The sequence below is a fragment of the Charadrius vociferus genome, unplaced genomic scaffold (assembly GCF_000708025.1).
Source record: "Charadrius vociferus isolate BGI_N301 unplaced genomic scaffold, ASM70802v2 scaffold429, whole genome shotgun sequence".
NCBI lineage: Eukaryota > Metazoa > Chordata > Aves > Charadriiformes > Charadriidae > Charadrius > Charadrius vociferus.
Window position 1 is genome coordinate 1,268,389 of NW_009650250.1, and position 21,153 is coordinate 1,289,541.

A 21,153-nucleotide genomic window follows, 5' to 3' on the forward strand; every position below is an offset into this window, starting at 1 on the left:
ATTTATCTTTGCATTCACCTCCACCTGAAAAAAAATAATCAATCAAGCTTTGCTTACCCTTAATTGGTCATTGCTCTTTCTTTTTTTTTCCCCAACTAAGGAAAAGTATCTTGCTTTCCTGCTTGCTGTTACAAATTAAAATATTATCTTGCATTTCCTTAAGGTCTAGGAGAATGGCCCTTGTGTTTGTTTTAATTCACAGTATGAATATCCCACAAAGACCACTGCAGTACACACTATTTACAGTCTTAAATTGTCTTTTCAGAAAAACAAAAAGAAAAATAATTGTGGCTTTACCTTTAAATGCAATCTTGGATTGCATGGATCAGATCTTTCCAGTTCCCAGATGCTGCACAAAAGGCTGGTTCTGTCTAATAATTTTGCTACATTATATAAACACAAATGCAGTAGTCGACCACTTTACAAATATACAAATATATCACAAATGCGTGAATACTGTGCAGGAATGATAATATCACATATTTGTTGTTGATAGGCACACAACATGTAGAAAACCATTTTGACCCTCAGGGCTCTCTAAAAGTTCCATTCCCTACCATACTTCTCCTCTAAAAAGATTTCAGGAGTTTTCCATTCATTGTGGTCCTCAAGATTAAGCCCTTCTATGAAGACAATGACTAATACTGTTATCTCTTCTTTACTATACTCAGTCACCATGCTTTACTAGCAGAGGAGAAACAAGAAGTTCAGAGTACCTTCATCCACTGTTTATCATCAATCAGCAGAGAAAACAAGCAGTCCTAGCCAAAGCGCTAGCCCCAGCCTAGGGAAAGGGTGCTGAAGAAAGCCAGCAAACCCACAAAAAAGCTTAGCCCTAAGAAAAATACATAAATAAAACACTGTATCTAAATATAAGTGTGAAAAGGAGAAAGAATGGGATTTCTGTCCCAATATGGAAGACAGCAGTGATGGGAAGCCACACCAAGTCTTAACTGGGTAAAACAAAAACAAAACCATTTCCATCCAGGGAGGAAGCCAAGGAAGTCCTGCCCAGAGCAGTACCAGAAAGATTACTAGGAGGGACAAGGCAAAGACAAGAAGGGAGCAAAGGAAATACATTCCCTTGCTTCCATATATGAACTCATATATACATTTACATACAAACATTCACACATGTGTATGTAAATACACACTCCTACACCACTTTGAAGTGGTGCATGAAAAATGTGTGTGCATATATATATATATACACGCGCGCGTATTCTCTCCATCTCCCCTATCACTTTCCATGAAAGACAACAGAGACTGGGAACTTGCACAAAGTTAACTGCATATTGAGACATGTGAATATATTTTCTCTGAATGATAAGGTTACCACCTGAAGCCCTACTAACCTCCAGGACAGACTTCTATCCTTCTGCTGTTCAATTTCCAGCTTTGCATTTATCAAACAATTTCTAAATGGATGTATAAACATTCATTCCCTAAAAAATGGGAAGAGATTCCCTTCTGGAATTAGTTCCTCAGATTCCCTGCTCAAGCACACTAAATCATCCTTGCATTTCTCCTTGTCATTTGCACATGCCTGAACAAACAGTTTAGCCTTATGCCATGGCTTGAAAAATCAGGAGATTCAAACTACCATCAGTCAGGGAAAGAAAGTCCAAGTACGTAGGACCTTCTGCAGATGACATCTACAATTTTCAAAGACCTCTCTGTTCAAACTGAATTAATTTGCACCCTCCGGTTCCAGGCTGCTGAACTTTGCACTTTCTTTAGACAGTGTGCGTTGTATTATGAAACATCTCTCTGTTTCAGAATATAAAGGGGAAAAAAACAGAGTCACCAAGAGCCACTAGCTTCTGCAAAGTTGAGCCCGGAGACTGTTACAATGAGTTGAAAAAGAGACAGTAAAGAATGCACAATGAGTGCCTTCAGGACTAGATTAATAATCACTTTTGACTGGATGACTGAGTGAAAAACTGGTGGAAAACTGCTTCTAATAAAGCCGTTCATTTAATTTTTTCATGAGCTTCCCCCCAGAAACATACTTCTGAAGTCTTTTAAAATACAAACTGATTTTAAAAATAACTATTTTGAACAAAGAGCGCAAGCCCTCTGTTTTCAAAGTGCCACTCCGCAGCTTTTTTAATTTTTGAAAAGAACTTGCATCCTCTTTTTGCAAAACATTTTCAAACTATTTGAAAGGTCAAAATTATTTCCTTAACTTGCCTTGAATTTATCTACGAGTAAGACGAGTTACCTGAAACTGCCCGAACTGTTTGTCTAAAGATCTCTGACCGAATTCTACTACCATTGATCTTCCAGGTAGGCCTTGATAGCACTTATTCAGAATAAAGGCTTTACCATAACTTTAAGATCACTTGTGTATCACATCAGGCATTGTCCCAAAAGTATTTTATTGAATAGCTTTTATGGGAAACAACCTCTGTTCACTGTTCCCATACCCTGCTAGGAATTAGGTGGGGGGGATGGAGAGGGAGAAGTCTTACTTCTGCTATTAGCACGCTTACTCATATACCTTAAAAATCAAAGTACTAAAATTAATTTATAAGTAATAATTTGAAGTGAAATTGACTTTCTTTAATTACATTTAGTGTTATATACTGCGATGCATTACTAAATAAAAAAATACTATCAAAAATGACAAAAATCCATGCTTAATTTAAGTAGGCCAATTACTTTAAGTGCTGCTACAGTCAGAAAAGTGATTCAAGGATAAATATGGAAACACACAATGCCATTTCTTCAATAGCTTCCAGATCAAATTCAATGTAAAAGTGAAAAGGTCAGGTTTTTTTTCCTCGCATCACAAACTCCCTATTGGACTTGGAGAACTTGGCTGAATTCTTTCTTTCCTGGCATTCTCTGCAGCAGCAATGATGATTATGCATTACGTTACAAGACACACTCTTTTCACAGGAAAGCCTTCATTTTTTCCAGGTAGACATTGAAGATTTTACATTTGTCTGGAGTCTAGACATCTAGTATCCCTGGTTATCCATTAATAACTAGATGATGCAGAATTCGTGTAGAATAAACGCTCAGAGGATTCTGTTCCTTGTTGGATGAAAAGGTGCTGAGGCTCAATCTATTCCTCCCTTTATCATCTTAGACAGCAGCACCAGCAGAGACATCCAAGGATTCCCTCCCCAAGTCATTGCTGTTGCAGATTGATGACCACAAAGAAGTTGTGTTTCTCTGTGGGTGGCTGGCTGCTTAAAAGTCTATACATTTTACTATTCAAACACAGCAATCCCAATTCAAACTTCTGTGCAACTGTTCCAGCCGGGATGCTCCGACCAACTGAAAAAAACATGTAAAGTGAACCACACAGCACATGGAGAAAAAGTGTAACACTTTCTGGTAGTGCCAGATTTGCTGAAGTGGCACATACCACACATGTGCAGTTGGTTTAACACTTCTCAAATGCCAGATTCCCTGTATTTGCATTAAACAAGGCACACTCAGTGGAAAAGCCTGTAGAGAAATATGGCAGCACTAGTGATGTCAAAGTCTGGCAGCTGAGATTTCCTGCTTCCTGCATCTTTGTAACTTTTGCTGTAACTGACAAGAATAAAAGAAATCTTAAGGACAAAGTAAAGCAGGTTAAGATGAAAGTAGCTTATGTGCAAATGCTCGACTGCTTTTGTTGCGACAGCCAAAACTTCACATCGCAACTGATTTGCAGTGTTACACGTGGATTGTGTGAAAGCATGCATTTCTTGATTTTCATTACTATATTCCTTTGCAAATTAAATAATTGCAAGAGTAGTGGCCTGCACAAAGGGACCTCTACAAAGGAGAGACCGTTCTAGGATCAATAGCTAGTTGTAAAACTATTGATAGCATAATTCTTGTAAATTCCAATCAAGGGTGAGGCCATTGGCAGGTAGGACTCAAATAAAACTACTGTGTAATTGCTGTGGGAAACAAAGCTTCCCAGGAAGCTCACCACACTGAAAAACAAGTTCTTTCTACATAGCAAGATTCATCAGGAAGCATTCAAAAGTAATGTGGCATCAGTGATCATAACGAAACAAAATAATCTCTAATCTTTAAAAAAAATAATTTGAAAATCATTTATAAACTAATAAATTGTGAGTTTGGGTTTTTTTTCCCCTGTAGGAACACAGCTCCATAGATGGATTTGAAAGGTTCAAAATTCTTCAAAAGTTTCTTCTGTAAAACTTTTGTACAGCACTTTTCTTAACCAGACTACACTCACTTATTAACACCAAATATTAAGAATAAAATATTACAGCTCCCTTTTGCTGGTCTAATACCCTTGTCTTTGACAAAATTGAGTCATTAAAAAAAATGTTTTGTCTTACATTTTGTAATACGGGTATGTGCGCATGCATGTAGGAAAGCAGAGAGACTTAATATAACCACAACGACAAAGTGTTTTTCAACAGTAAGATTAATCTAGTGAAACATAGCTATTACTCACATTTCTCTTCAGAAATATGGCTTGGTATTCCTCATTGTTTTCATTTTCACATCCAGCTTCCAAAATCCTTCTCAAATCCTTCCTTTACCCATACATCTTTTTATTTGCTCACTCTGGAAGCACACTTTCAACCGTTTATTACCCAACCTCATCTGACTGTGGACAGCACCCACTGCTTTTAACCTATAGTCATTTTAGAGCTTGGAAAGATTCCTTATGAAACTTGCCACAGTACCAACTTGTATGTCAGAAAATTTGATTACTGACACTTCTACATCCAGGAGGTCTGCAAAATAAAATATTAAACTTCCCAGCAGGCCTTTACACATTCATGCAATGTATGCAGAAGTATTAAGGTTTTCCTGTAGAGAGAAAAAAATTCAAAACACATCAGCGCAGCTGAAGCTTTCTAGGATAACACAACAAATCTGACTTCTTTTCCAGGTTATTTAACAAGTGGGTAGACCTAGTTCCACAGAGCACCGTCTGACAGCCACTGACAAACTTAGGGTCAAAATATTTGTTTCCCCTAGAAAATTAATGTAAAATACCGTGATGCAGCATAGGATTTTCACAAATACATTTAAAGTAAAATAATGCATTTAACATGACCTTGGTCCCTTGAGAACTTAGTGGAATTACCTTATTCCTGAATGTGCCACTTAATTCTGTTGCCTAAAGAATTTCTGAAGATGTTTCAAAAACCAGTTCAGTCATACTGGGAAGAGTTTTTCTTTCTGTTTCACAGATGAAAAAGGAAAGAAATACAGGGGCTAGAAAGCCTTCTCAAGCTGACATGCCAAAGAATAGCAGGGACAGAGAGGGGGCCCAGACTGTCTCATTCTGGCCTTAAGCTCCAACAGTTCTTCCACACAGCAGCAAGAGAGGAGACTTGTCACCTTAGCTATGGTTTACTAGAATCGCTATAGTGCCTAGCCATCATTTTCATGTCAAGCAGGAGTCTCATCAGTAGAAAGCTCCCATTATGATCAACGGGGAGCAGATTTCCATCACCTTCTGAAATGATGCACAAACCATACATGAGAGAAGAGGAAAAAGAAGGGCTGAGTCGTGACAATGCAGAGTCTATATGAACCCTTACCTTTTCTTATACAAATACAGGAGAACTGCAGGGATGTGTATCAACTGACCTTTCCCCCATTGGTACTGCTCAGTAGGAGAACATGTATCATCAAGAGTTTGAATGCTGCAACTGTAAAGTCTGAGGTCTTTGAAAGGTCACTTCTCCAGAACCAAGCTATTACCCATTTCTTGCTATTATCCATTCCTTCACCACAAGTGACAAAATCTAAGAGCTGCCTTCAGGTTAGGTGGAACGACACAGTTTGTGCCTTGCTTTTACCGTTTCCATTTAGCAATCTTTTTCTTTAAAACTTCCACACCTTCCTGTCAAATGTCTTGATTTCTTATTATGGAATTTAAGGCATTTTACTGGAAACGACCGTATTATGTCACAGATTTTTATCCATAGCTTCAGTGTAAAACAAGGCATGTTTTATCATAAGCACAACAATATTAAGGGGCCTGTTAGGCTGTTCAGTGAACACTCTGTATTTCTAATTGCCAAGTCTGTTACTTTTCCTTAACTTAGCCAGTGCAGAAATTATAACCCAAAATGTACATCTGATAAAGGACAAGTAATTCATGAGGTAAATAATTTTTGTCTCCAATATAGCACAGCATTACTATAAACATGGGACTTCTTTAAATTGTGTAATGTTATTTTGTCTTTAGAAAACCTGCTCGTTTCCACAAGGAAGACACCAAGGGATTGGCTGGTTTTTAGACATCAGCAGATGGACAAATTAAAACATTACTCAAGGGGATAGTATAACTTCTAGAGAGCAGGTAGAGAAAGACCACTGATTACAGTAAACCACAAAAGCCCGGTGCGTGAAACTCTCCGTAATCATACACACATGTTCTTCAAGTGACCTCCCTCCTCATGGTCATCAGTCAACTCCTGCACGTTGAGTGGGGAAGTGTTGCCGGAGATGCCTAAGCACGGCTCTGCTGAAGCTAACTAACGAGGGCAAAGGGCATGCCCTGGGAGCCAGGCTGCTGTTCTTGAGCTCAGCATGCAATAGCCTGGGAACTGGGTTATTTATCCCCCATTCACCAGTGCCTGTCCAGAGCTGGCAAGGGCCAGTTGGCTTCTTTACGGAAACGCCTCCCACAAAATTCTTATTAAAAAAAATCCTTCTAGTGGAATTAATATAAGATGGTTGTCGCATCCAAGAGGAAGAGGAGAGGAAACAGCACATGGGCAGCTGCAGTACGCAACACACTTTCCACTGGAAGAAACAGAAAGCCTGTGGCAATTTTCCACCCCTTTTTAGTGTCTGTCTTACCGGTACAGACTGAAGGTCAGTTTGTGATAAATGGAAAAGATAAATTTGATCATAACTGAATTTACAGAGCTTGTGAATTAAGGGTTTCAGGATTTGGTACTGAGATCTTAACCCTTTGCAGAAAGAAGCAAGGAAACACAGATATACTACTGGAGTAAGTGATACCACAGTTCAGTAACCAGGTTTGCTACCAGGGAAAACAGATGACTGCAGTTTGTACGTAGAGCATCTGGGGTGTTACCAGAGCCAGGATTCACAGAGGTTGAAATACCCGACTCAAGCAGTTTTGGAAGGTTAAAGCTACAAGTCAGCAGAAGAAAAACATGAGTGACTATAAAAGGATGTTTGTAAGATATCCTTTTAAGATACTTTTTTTTTACCAATATTTGAAATAACTGCTAGAATAATTCTAAGTTTTTAAGCCCAATCCTCTGCTACATAGCAACTTTCTCATCACTACCAGAAGGCCACCAAAAGAACACCTGCCACATACATTGTGGGTTTTGCTTTCAAAGCACCCACTGGTCAAGCATTACATAGGACAGTAATTACATGGCAGTTTATTTGCTGGGTTGCTAGATTTTTGAGTCTACGGATTAACTCTACAAACAGCATGGCAGCCTTCTCATATTTAAAATAACTCTATACAATTAAAAGGATGTTACAGCCTCAGTTGATCTCCCACTTAAAACCACCCTCATCATCTTTAATCTGCCTGTTGAAGAAACACCAAGTGGCACCTCTGACAACTCAGAACAGAAAGCTGCACACAAGACTTGCAGAACTCCTTCAAAATCAGGATGCGTACATTAGCCTTTTTGGTTGGGTTTTTTTTTTGGTTGTTGTTTTGGTTGGTTGGTTTGGTTTTTTTTTAAACAAAGAGTAGCCCAGCTTCAAAACCAAAGATGTAATTTCTCTCTGATTCACCATTGAAAATCTGTCATTATATAGAGATAATGCAAGTAAAGATCTGTTTTGCAATTATGGAAGACTGTATAAAATCTAAACTATATGCACAGATACACACAAGATTATTTTTCGATTATTTTTCCAACAGCAATTTAACCTTGATTCTTTCTTTGTATTCTGTTCATAGTACATCACCACAAGAAAAGCATACGTATCACATTTTAAACCAAGAAGTGTTTGCAGAGTTTTAAAACATACTATAGAAGCTTTATTTTCTCCATTACAGTTCCTATATCCATTACAGATCCTATATCCTGAGAGTGATGAAAATACTACAAGTTCAACATATAGAAAAGCACTGTTATCAGTTGAGCGGGGGGGGGGGGGGAATTATGCACACAGTTCCCTTTCACTCAGAGCTTGGCACAGTAAGAGATTTATTTTTTCATTGCTTCTTTACACCCATCATAAGGTACTAAATTTGCCTGGGCAGAGACTCATTTTCCTCAAGTTTCAGCCCAAAGTAAAAATTTTGCTGAAGGAAATGCATCAGATGTAGTGAAAATGCTAACTCAACCTTTCAGGTTAATGCCAGGAAGTATATCACTGTGAAATTTAGTCCAAATAGAGAATAGTGTGAGGAAGCATGTGAAAAAAGAAACGGTAATAGTTATTGTGAAAATCAATTTTTAAAGAGAACAGTACTCAGCTTTGATAGAAAGTGTTTTCTGGGAATGGGTAGAGGCCGTGTTGAACTTCCTTGCACAGCTACATGACCCCTGCCAATCAATGTCAACACTTTATTAATATTTTACTGAAAAAGTGTGAGATGATTCAAACTTTGGCTGTCTTGGTAGGTGTTGCTAAGCAACTTTACTGCTTGTCTGAGAACTAGTTTTCACAGCAACCTTTCCTTCAAACCAAAGACCTGCATCCACTCAAAACACTTTCCCCTTTGTCAATGAAGAACCTGGCAAGTTATATTCCATCCCTCCCTTTATATTTTCCTCTCCATTTCCCACTGAAAAGAAATAAGTTTAATAACGTCTGAAATCTTCCATTTTACTTACCATAATCACTGTCATAAAACACTATGAATTTCTGCCACCGCAGCTCAGTGACCAGTTTCAGCATAACATCATTGAGGCGGACTGGCGGCCGGGCAGCCAGCGTGTACTCCTCCTCCTCCAGGCTGGGGTTCAGGTGGCAGGCTGTGCGTGGGGAGCCTCCCGTGTTGCGCTGGACAAAAAGGTGTGGGATGTGCATGGCATCCGTCAGGGACTGCAGGGCGTTGGCCGAGGCACAACCCGTGGACGTCACTAAGGCTAAGATCCCCAGGGTCATCAGGTCACAGGCTGGAGAAGACAAGAAATAAAGCAGGGTTAGAACAAGCTCAACAATTCCTTTGACCAGTCTGTATGCTAAGAAGGAAATGAGACAGGCTTTGCCCTTGCCATTAACAGAGCTGAAATGATTTCTATCATGGTATCAGCCGAAGCCTTTCAGAGACAGGTCCCGTACCTTTACAGCAGGAGACAGTATCCGCAATCTGTACAGACAAGACAAAGTTGAAGACAGATAACATTACTACTGTCATTTCTTCAAACAGGAGGGGATGCGGATGGAGATTATGACCCTTGCGTCAGGTCATTCCTGGTGGAAACAGGAACTTAACTCCTGCCTTGTAAAACCCACTTCATTTCTTTTACCTCTTAATGTTTGTTGTACGCATTGGATGAAGACTGGACAAGAGTGAGCAATTGCAGTTTCAAGGATGTGTCTTACACAATGGTTTAGAAGGATTTTTAAATTGATGAAAAACATTCACTGTGTGTCTCAGAGCAATGAAGAAACAACAAAGGCACTCATTAGAACAAAGGCAACTCGTGAATAACTAAACAATTATTAATAACACTGTAGCTGCCTTTTAAAAGATCTGGAAAAGCACATACCATTTAAAAACACAGTGTATACATTTGAGCCCATCTGCTTTTGCGAATGAAGCGTTAGGTGAGTTTGAAACACAGGCCATGCAGGCTGGAGAGCCCTGGGCAGCCTTGCTCCGCTGCTCACGCCATCGGGCAGCCTCTCGCATGGCTCCCCTTCCCAGGACTCCCCCAGGTAAGAACCCGATATTCTGCCAGGGCTGGAAAACCTTTCCAGCCAAAGCCCCCCAGCTGTCACTCAGCAGCTATTTCATCAGTGGTGGTGGTAAGACCACGTAAGACTAAGGCAGCCACTGATGCCTGCTTTTACTAGCCCCCTTGAACAAGCAGCAGCAAAGTCTGCCCCGGGAGGCTCTGCACAGCCAGTCCTCATAGGGAAGGTGCTGCACCAGCCCTCAGGGTCCCCCAGGGGTGCTTGGCACTTCCTACCCTTCTCCTCCTTTGAGGAGGGCTGGGGACAAACTCATGAGTTCAGTAACTGTTCCAGTCCCCAAGCAACCACCCGCACAAGCAGAGCCTGCCCAAAGGAAACCAGCCACTCCGCTTCCCCAAGGACAGAGGCCCACCATCGTAAAGCCAGACAGGAGGCAACCAGAGATGCTCCACAGCCCAGCTGCAGCCCACGTAAGCTTGCTAACGGTGGACAAACGACAGACCCCTTTTTTCCTTCTCTAAACACTTTTAAGTATTTCTCCACTTTCAGAGGCCAAAAAGTCAAAGGGACTGGACAGGTTATGAATAATTAAGAGCAATTAACAGTTAATTATCAATTAATATTAATTACATAAAGCCACAGTAATTAAATACACAAAACTGTTTCTAATGCAACCAGAAAACCGCTTCACCAAATATCTTCTCAGACCAGACAAAATAAATATATTTCACTTTGATATGAGACAACAGAAAGAAAATGTTTGATACTCTATATGCACAGAATATTCACCATGTATCCTAATCCAACAGAAAAAGATGAAGTGCTTTTAAAATGATTTCCTTGATGGTCTTTACAATAAACATATGTCAGCTGCATTATCTAAATTTACTCTGTGTTGATTATAGTTATATGAAATTGTTCTTTGTTTTTCCTGAGAGCTGACCTGATTTAACAGCAGGGAGGCATTACATTTGCCAAATGGGAGACCCAGGTTCGGGAACAGATTTGATTTCCCAGGCTTCTTGCCAGAGAAAACTGAACATGTCATACAGGTAATTTATTTAGTCACAGTAGGGGAGGGAACAGAGAAGTGGGAACAGAGGGAGAGAACAGCAGAACTGAGCTATAAACCCCTGCAGAGATCACCAACCAGCGAGCTTTGCTGTCACCGAGGGTGAGAGAAGCAAGCCACACGGGTCTGTAGAAGGAACAATTTACTTGCAAAGCAGACAGAAGGAGAGGAAAAACAAAGCCCTTTCTGATGGGAGGCTGCATTTAGAGAGTCGCTTATTTGTGGAATATAGAGCTGATCACGAGTTGTGTAACAAGAGAGAACTTCATTCAGTGGTTGACACCAATCAAAAGCTGCTCACTTATTAGCAGCGAAGCGCCCAGAGATACAACAGACCACAGCAAACGCGCCCCCTTATCTCCCAGCACAGCCCACCGAACACAGCTGAAATATCTCAAAGACTGTTTTGGTTCAGGCAGTTTTGCAGTTTTGGTCAATGGGCTAAAATGAAGAATTACTCAATACGCTTCTACATTCTGATATTTTGTCAATTGATTATGTTCTGCCTGAAAGCATATGCTACACAGTAAGTGTTATCTCCTCTTGCCTCTCTGTTTTGCGATAGTACAGCAGGCAATGAAAAACTGGAATGACTAAGGAAAAAAGGTTTCATATTTTCTGAATTGCTTTCTTTAGTCAAATTACAGAATGTGAAACAGAACGTATCATATTTCTATTAGAAGACTTTCACTATATAAAAATACAATGGATTCCAAGAAGTTCAAACTCTCCACACTTTTTACACTGAAGGGCAAGAATAAGCTTTTAGCACGTAAATAAAAAAAGTATTACTTTATATACGAGTAGCACAATGGGGAACAACTGCATAACAGACTCCAATTCATTAAAAAAAAAAAAACTCATTAACTCTTAAGATATCTCGAAATTACTTAGCAAGTGTTCAAGGATTACACAATACCAGTAGAACTCCGGTGACATTTTTTTAGGATTTCCCCCCATATGCCTGTACTTTCTTGCATACAAAACTTTGTGACATGAGAACAGATGTGTAATTTTCTGTTTTACTTCATACCAGCTATGGATTTTCAACAACAATGAAGCATTCCTGACTACGCGACTAAGTAAACCACTAATTCTGTATGTCAGTTGCAACTTCATGAGCACTCAAAAAGAACCTGCAATTTTTGCACATGAATTTCATAACCCTTATCTTGATTTTCCTTAAAGCTGAAATACAGAGATTTGAAGTGCCTTGGTTCATGACAACCTATTAACATAAGGGGAAGGGGAATGAAAACATCCTGAGACCTTTAGTGACCTTTACTTACTACAGTTGTAGGTATAACAGGTTCATATTGTTATGATACTTTCATATTTATCATGTAGAAATATTTACATAGATGAGTTTCAAGAAATAATACTTTTAAAGTATTTGTTCCACAGATAAAAAGACACAAAAAACACAACATTTAGCAATCCTGCCTCCAGATTTCACTGCTATATGAATAGCAATAGTTATTAGTTTACCGTACTGAACGCCTTCATCGCCATCAGGCTTCATTTCAAGAAGATACCAACATCCTAAAAACCACAGAGTATGTAATGTGCACTTTAACATAATGAAAACATGAACACCACCACGCCTAAAGAATAAATTTGCATTCACCTATTTCAGTAGATTAAATTACATCATGATACCTGTTCATCAGTGTTGGCCTCCATCAATGGACCATCTCTCAAGCTTATTTCCCAAACTATTGATTAATCCAGTTTTTAGTTGTTTCAGTAAAGCATCTCTCCTAACCTATTCTTTTGAAGTCTGTTTTCAGAATCTTCCCTTTCCATATCTGCTTGGCGTTTTACATCTTGAACTGTCATTTCCATTACAGAGTTTCACAAGACACTCTCTACTCTCTTCTCTTTTTATTCCCTTGTTGTTTTCCATTTAGCTTCTCTGTGTCATCTCTGTCAGGAAGTCGGCAGAAGTAACATAGGTTAATATATTTTGGGCATCTTCTAACATCCATTTGTCTAACTTGAATCTTACATCATAGCAATACACACTGAAAATTTCTCTCATTTGTAACCTACATCTCTAACTTCAGTCATATCCCAATTAAGACCATGCTTAAGCCTGGAAGAGCAGCTATTATTTTTCAGACTGCACCTTATCCATATGACCTTTTTAATCAGAGGGACTACTCACAGCACCTGAGATGATGCAAGGATTCTGCTTTGCTACAGTCATGTTTAAGGTCTTGTTGTTCCGCCATTGCCTTGTGTATTGCCATCCTATTTCTGAAGACAGGTGCAGATGGCAAAGTCCTGATTTGGCACAATCTTCATAGGGATATTTGCATTAAGAGCTTTAGCTCAGATCTCTCTGTAATTAAATCCCTCTCTCTCCAAACTGCAGGGAATCAAAATACTCCAAGAGAAACTGTTATCTTGCTCCTGGCAACATGACAATATGACCATCTTCCAGTCTCCCTTTCAGTGGTTTTCTATTATTCAGAAAAGGGTAGAAACTTGTTCCTTTGTTTCCACAATTATCAATAGACCAGCTGCCACTGTAATTTCTGATCTAACAATATATCCACCTACTGGCATTCACACTGCCTCTTCAAACTTCAATGCCTTTCTGTCTCTCACTTCTGTGTATCACTGTAGCTGGTCCTACCCACTTTGGACACCATCTGATCATATTTGATAAATCCTCTCTGAATTGTTTTTTAGTTTTACTTGATTTTTTTTATTCTTTTTCAGTTTGACTAACCCTTAGGAGCTCGTTACTGCACTGCAAATGGAGAATCATCCTAATCACAAATTATTTGCATTTTAAAAAATTTCACTGTTTGAAAATTGAGAGGTTGCTGCTTTTTTTCCTCAGAAAGATTTTCAAATGAAGGAACAGAACTTCAGATGTGGCAAGAGAATGGAAAACCAGCTACACTGCATATACCTGATATTTCTAGTATAGTACTCTGCAATGAAATGATTAACAAAGTTGGCACTTAAGTGTTTGTAATTAGGTTTCAAAGCTACTATCCTGCTGAGACGAGATGAGGGAGTTCATGCTTGCCTTCATACTATTGTTTCAGTCAATCTGGCAGAAAACTAATTTTTCACATTGTTTATCTTTGAAACCAGTAGGGAAAAAAAATCATTTTATCATTAGAACATCAGATTCCAGAGAACATAGCAAATTGGGGGTGAGGGGTGGTGTCGATTTCAGGAACCCAAATCCTAATATTCCATGAGATTATCAAGGCCTGTAATTTATTCTGCTGAAAGTGCATAGTTAGGAAATCTACCAACTGGTCTAGCAAACAGATACAGAATATCATGTGCTATATACAAATAAGCACACAAGGAACTAGCTATTGTATTATTCATGTGTACAAAATTTAATCAGCAATTTGGTTCATTAGCCAATTTATATATAAACAGATACACATAACAAAAGTTTTTGGGTGAAACACTAGAAGAGCGAAGAATTAGGAGCTAAAAATATATCAGTTCAGAAAGCTGATAAGCTGTATATTTAATCAAGGTGTAAAGTCTGTGGGAAACGCATCCACAGTGGTATTCTTTAATTAAATGGAAAAAGTCCTTCCGGGAGGTTTGTCTGGAGCACTGAGATGAGGTAGAAAGGATGATGATAGAAGGAAAAGGACGGCAGCCCACCAAGCAATAATTCAAACTCAAGAAGGTGACGATACAATTCCTTCAGCTAAAACCAACACAATACAAACCAGAGAAGGGAGCATTTTCACATATATCTAAACAAAACCCAAATGCTTCTGGCTGTAATAAGTGAGAAACTTCTATGAAGTTGAGGCACGAACCTACAGCTAATTCAGCCACACAGAAAAATGGCAAAAGACTATTCGCTAACTACATTTCAATTCTCTTTAGGATCAAAAGGCCTTTAAAATTTAAATGCTTTTGTGCAAAACCAGTCCATCAGGCAGACGAAATAATCTTATTAGTATCACTGAAAATGTTTCTATTAAAAATATTGTCTATACAAAGATTCACTCCTACTACTGGTGAATTAAGGACAACATCAAAATTAGTCATCTAAGCACTCACTCAACCCCAAAGAACACTTTTTTCCTTACTTTACATTTTATGATGTTTGCTTACTCTTCAGCTTCTTTCATTAACTGAGGAAGGCAATTCATAATGAATTTGCATCACTGGCACCTAATGTCATGCTATGCAGTTGTTCCTTTGGATACTTAGCAATAAATATATTTTTCTTCGTTCCATTTCTGTGAGCTTTTACTTACCTTTATGTTCTATACTTACACTATGTTTCTTCAAATAAGTAAGAATTTATTATTTTTATTTTGAAAACCCTACACAAAGCTATAGTTACTTGTCATAGAATAACTGTTAATACAGAGAAAAGATAACAAATGTAGACAGCAAAAATCTTTTATGTTGTGCTTTTATTGCTGTATCACCCTATATGTAGCAGAGATGAGTATTTCTTACACCATTACACAGACCTTCAATCAAAATAAAATGCACCTTAAAACAAGAAAGCGATTTCACAATTAGTCCATTGTGGCTTGATGCAAAAATCAAACCAACCAGAACTCCTAACTACCCCAACTTAGAGGTGTATGTATTTTGCATATAACATTGGAGAACAATAACTATTTCCTCCCTTTTCATTTAAACAGCTCTTCTTCTGCATCTGGGACCAGGACACAGGCATTCTTACGTCCCGCAGTCCTTGATGTGACTATTTTGGAACTCACAGGGAATTCTGACATAGCCTCACCATAGCTCCTGACAGCAATTGTGTTCCCCCACTTGTTAGCATTCAGAGCCCAAATGTGATGCCAAGTCTTCCACCAGAGATAAGAAAGTCAAATCACAAAAATATTCCCCATGTATACTAATGCATTGTGAGAAGGGCCTTGGAGAGCATCTCGAACTAGCCTGGCCTTCAAAAAACAAATACAACTACAGATGAATACTGCAGAGACTCTTGCAATAAATAATTAAATAACCAGTCTGAGAACTAAAGAGGACAGATCATGCCTGGAGTTTGTCAGATAGATAACATTCTTGCTGGACTGCACAGAAACACAATAAAAACTTAAAACAAAAGAACCATGTGCCTAATACAAAGACAAAGCAACCTCTAATGTTTGCCTCCTCAAAACTGCTCTTTTCTGGAGTTTCACATCAAACAAACTTCCCTTTATCTCTCCTTTTTTTGAAGCAATGAAACCCACATTGGGAAGAATTCACAATAAATCGGTGCAGGGCTCTCTCTGTTTCCAGGAAGCCAAGCACACCTGCTGCCAGCTCACAAGCTCAGAAAGAGCTTCAAAAATCTCACACGCACCATATTGCCAGCGCATCTCTGGACAAGATGCCAATGCTTTCCATTGTGTAAATATGTATGATGTAAGGTCTTTAATAAGTGATTAACAACAGCAATAAAACCTGGGGTCATGGTCCCTAAAATCAGACTTACAGCGCCAAAGCTAACAAATGCATAAGCCAACCTGTAGCAGGATCATTAGCAGCTAAACATGGATGACACACTGCCAGTGAGGCACAGACTACCAGTAACTCCATGAAAATGAGAGCAGCTCATTGTTGACCTGTGGCAGGCTTGAATTTTTCCATTTAGTGCAACTATGAAGGAAAATTGGCATTTGCCAGCAGTGGAATTACTGTGAGCCCTCCATGGTGGTTTAGGTTGGATTTTTTTGCTACTTAGTCTCCTAGTAACTACCAAACAAAACCATTACGCTAGATAATATATTCAAAAAACTGAATAATTACCATTTAGCCTTTTGCTGAATTTTCTCCATCCTTCACTACCTCTTTTTTTCTTAAAAAACACAAGATAAGGGAATCTTAGGTGTTTTTTCTTAGCAACTGAATCTTAGCAACAGAAATAAGACTGGCCAGTCAGTTGATAAGCATTTTCTTTTTTTCTTTTAGAAAAACTTAAGTTGTATGGCTAAAGTCCTATAGCTGGACACTTCAGTCTCCAACTTAGGTAAAATTCTCAGCAGGCCAGCTCAAAGCACTTCATGATCCAAAAATTAGGTACGCATCATCGCTTACATTTTCTAATATAATGATGATTATTTCAGAAGGCCACAACTTATGAGGAAAAGATTCCAGAAAGCCAGTACGTACATTCAAGAACATCAGTACGTACATACATTAGTGGGTATACTTGAGTGGACATGTAGTCAGTACATCAGAATATCCTTAACAAAGCAGCATCTAAAACCGCCTCAAAAAGCTAAGGAAAGCATGAGATCTTGAAACATTTACCGAAAAAAGTTCAGGAAAAGATCCTCCGCCCATTCTTGGGCTGCCTTTTTATTGTTTTGTCAGCATTCAGCAGCCTAAGCTGAACAAGGAGGAGAAATAGGGGATGGGGGAAAAAAGGAATGGGGTTTTATATGTATTTTTTCTATTTTTTTTCCTCCAGAAACATTACTCGCAGAACAGAGGCATGCTGGTGATACCGCTGTCCTTGTGCTGCTTTGCCCACACTGCCTGTTTACTCCTTCTGGGGTCAGAAGCTGGATCCATCTCCTTTCGCGTCACTGCTCAGAGTGCTAGCGGGGTGCCTCGTTGCTGCTCGTTGACACTGGCTGCATAGGAGAAGCAGTATTTAGATCTTCAACTTAGTTTCAACTGTATACTTTACAGCCTGATGTCTTGTGGGCCAATTCTCAGCATGCAGAAACTGTCAGAGCTCCCCTGACATTACCAGAACTGTTCTTTACCTCTAAATAATAGTCACTGTGCCTTGTTTTCTCCATTACCCCCTTGGCTCAGCACTTTCAGTAAACTGCTATTGTTGCCTTGCGCACACACAGACAGGTGACCGAGTGTTGGTATGAAGGCTGCAAAACACTTATTTTATAGGACCTCCAGTTAGCGCACAAAAGTGCATAAGCCCTTTTCCTAGAATGCACGTTGACTGCAACAATTGGAGGTTTTAAGCAATTTCCCTGGAAAAGCAAATCAAAAAGGCTTTTCAGTGCATGACAACATTCATTGTGTCAGAATCAACCCACTAAACCGCTAGCTGCCATCCTTGAAAAGTTAACCAGAAGCAGGAAGAGGAACAGTCTAGACCACTCTTCTGTTCGTGGTTATGCAGATAAAGAAGTTATTTCAAAACAGTAAGTAATATAGCATAGAGAAGGAAAACAGTTATCACAATTGGACTCGTGGCTTCCGTTTAATTTATGGGAGCATAATTATAGCTCTCTTCAGTCTTTAATAGTCTAAAATAAACCACAAAGGTCCTCTTACACCAAGCACACAAGTAAAACTGCTCTACTGGCAAAGCGGTTTTGTTTCCATACAACTGAGTGATGCCATCAAGTGGTCAACAAATACACCAGTTGTTTTCTAAGTAAGGTTTTTGGGTTGATCTTCATTGAACAAGCTTCATTTTGCATGGCAAAGCTCCCACCATGAAATCAGTACAAGACACACTCCACTGATAAAAGTGCATTAATTGAGAGCACTGGTGACAGATAAAAGATGGCCTTGTTTTCACAAAGACAGATCTGATACTGCTCTCTAGCTCCTCCAAAGAAGGTAAGAGTCTCTGGGAGCAGAAATAGCTGTATAGCTAATCATCTGCTTTACAGCGAGTTTTGCTATTGGCTTTGCACTTACGTGGATTTGGAAGACCAAACCAGGAAAGATTGCATAATGTACGTATATTAAAAAAAGAATCTAAAAAATTAGATAGCAGTTTAGCAATGTGAGTAGTTAAGGATGTGAAACATTATAGAATTTAAGCATTTTCTAATTTTTCCTGAATTAATAACAATAATTAAAAAAAAAAATCCTTAAAGCAGCTACGTAGTACCTTGACAGTACAGAAATTCTCCAGAATAACTGTACTTCTGTTTTCTCCACAAATTTAATTCCATTAGTAATGGTTTTCTCCCAGAATCATAGCTTGGCATGATGTTTAAAAATGTGAATAAGCATTTCTGGTAATTTTGAACAGAGCATGGTTTTACAGAGCTACGCATTAATCACAATGGCAATTGTAAGGCACTAGGTAGAACTGAACCAGCTTTGAATTATTTTTTTTCTCCCTTCAACACTAGTTCTGAGGTAGAATTAACTGCAAACCATCTCAATAATTCAAGGGACATAAACAACAGCTTTTCTGAATTTGATTTCCATTCTTTGCAAGTTCTTCCATAATTATGTTTTCTTTTGCCCTTCAGCACAGAATAAACTGCACTTTCTCGCCCTCTGCTTCTTTCACCTGCCTTTCATTACAAGTCATAATGACAAAAGTATTTTATTTTTTTTTACACCTTCATTAGCATTCTGCAGGGATGCTTGACTTTGCCGCCTCCTTTGGGACTATTTTACATGTACACGCTGAGTACTATTTTAACGTCAGCGTGGCTCAGGCTCAGTTCTGGCATGCACAAAAGGAAAACATTCTCCTGCCATTTACAAAAAGCAGTCAAACGTAGCAACTCTAGACAAGCTGATAAAACCTCCCAGTTCTTCGGTACCAAAAAACTCATTTGAATTCTGAGCAGTATTGACAAGCAAGGAACATGTTAGCCCTACTTGCCTGACTAATTAGCAGCAATGATACATATGCACAAAAAGTGCCAATAGAAACTTCAATTTTGGGGGGCCTTCCCCTCCCTTAAATTGTTCTCCTTCATATCATGCCTTATGCTGAAAGGAGGGATGAACACCAGTCTAAGCATCACGACATGGCTTCCAAAGTACAAAAGATTTCTCTATTCTGTTGTTTCCCCAGCACATCAGCAGCACGTGCCGCTCACTGCACACTCCTACTCACCTAGAAGTTTTAAGCAAACCAAAACACCGTCGACACACAATCTCTTTTCCGCAACCAATCTGCCACCGTGCCTCCGTAAAACGCCTGCTTGAAAACAACAAAATCAAACAACTGCAAACATCACTCCAAAGCAGCATTCTATGTCCTCCGACCTAAACATTAAGCAGGAGACTTCGAAGGGAGCCTCTAGGTATATATAATACCATCAAGGGCTGCTGCATTATGAGAAGGCTAAATGTTACGAGACTCAAGGTAAATTCACACCGTTGCCTTACGCAGGGAAACCAAGTTCCATACTCCAACAACCAGCTCAAGAAATGCATAGCCCTCAAACTTACCCTTATCATCCTCTCTGGGATGTTACTTCTGTTACTTCCACCAGCGAAGTGGACAGCAATATTACATGAGGCAGACGAGACACCAGAAATCAATTCACATAGCCGGGGAAGCACGCTCATGATGAAGGAGCTAACTTATCCAAACAACGTTCATTTATTTATGCCAAATGCTGAAAGTCTTGTAGTGTTTAAGAATCTAGCTGTGACTCAGTACATATTTATAGCATATATTTATTGACAAGTTTTAGGGGTTGATCTATTGAAAGTTCTCTGCAATGTATCACATACTTACAATTGCATTCAAGGATTATGCAAATACCCCAAGCCTAGCAACAGTCTAAAGCTGCTATTTCATTTTCTAAAATCAACTTTAAAAGGAACACTTTCTTCTCTCCTCAGCCATGAAACACATAATGAATGCCAAAATTATTTTTGCTCAGTACTAAGGAAAAAGATCCTGTCCTCACTCAGCACCAGTATTCCTTACACGGAAACCACTTTGCTTACAGATCTCAAATCCCCAGGACCATCCAGTCCCACAAAAGAGGTGGCATTAAAATACTGCAAATCCGCATTCTCCAGTTTTCCTTTTAACAGTTGCCTTAGAGTAACTTCAGACACCACACAACTTTTTAAACACCTAATAAAGCTACTCTAAATTATTGGAGTATTACTCTGAATTTTTCTCTCCCCTTCAGCTCTGCGTGAATCAAATCAGGGAAAAACATCAAACCCCACAAATTTTCAAGAGTTCTCCTCTGAATATATGAAATTAGCCGGTTGTTCAAACGTGTTTAACACCTGATAGTTCCCACTGTGAACCTGAGGCCAGATTTTCGAAAAGCCTCAACATTTATGCACCTCTTACCCAGAGGCTGCTTGAAGACCAGGCTGCTTCTTTTGATGCTTAAATGGGACCTGACCTCTTGACAGTTGCTCCCATTTTGGATGCACATTTAATTTTTTTTTTTTTTTAACTGTCTCAACCTCCATCTCTGTGGATAATCAGATATTAACACTATGCATAACCAGGCTTACCTCATACCAGCACAGATGCAGAATATTTCTTTAATCTTATATTATTCAAAGTTGTTTAAAAATTGGCGTAATTATAT

The 21,153-nt window shown here is 39.0% G+C and overlaps 1 protein-coding gene across 1 annotated transcript in view; it reads right to left on the bottom strand.

Annotated features, from left to right (window-relative positions):
- The window catches only part of GRID1 (glutamate receptor, ionotropic, delta 1), a 540,147-nt gene that overhangs the window by 315,016 nt on the left and 203,978 nt on the right, over positions 1–21,153 (bottom strand). Inside the window, 1 exon segment of the mRNA XM_009893055.1 lies at positions 8,787–9,071. Within this exon segment, the coding sequence (XP_009891357.1) occupies positions 8,787–9,071 (285 nt within the window).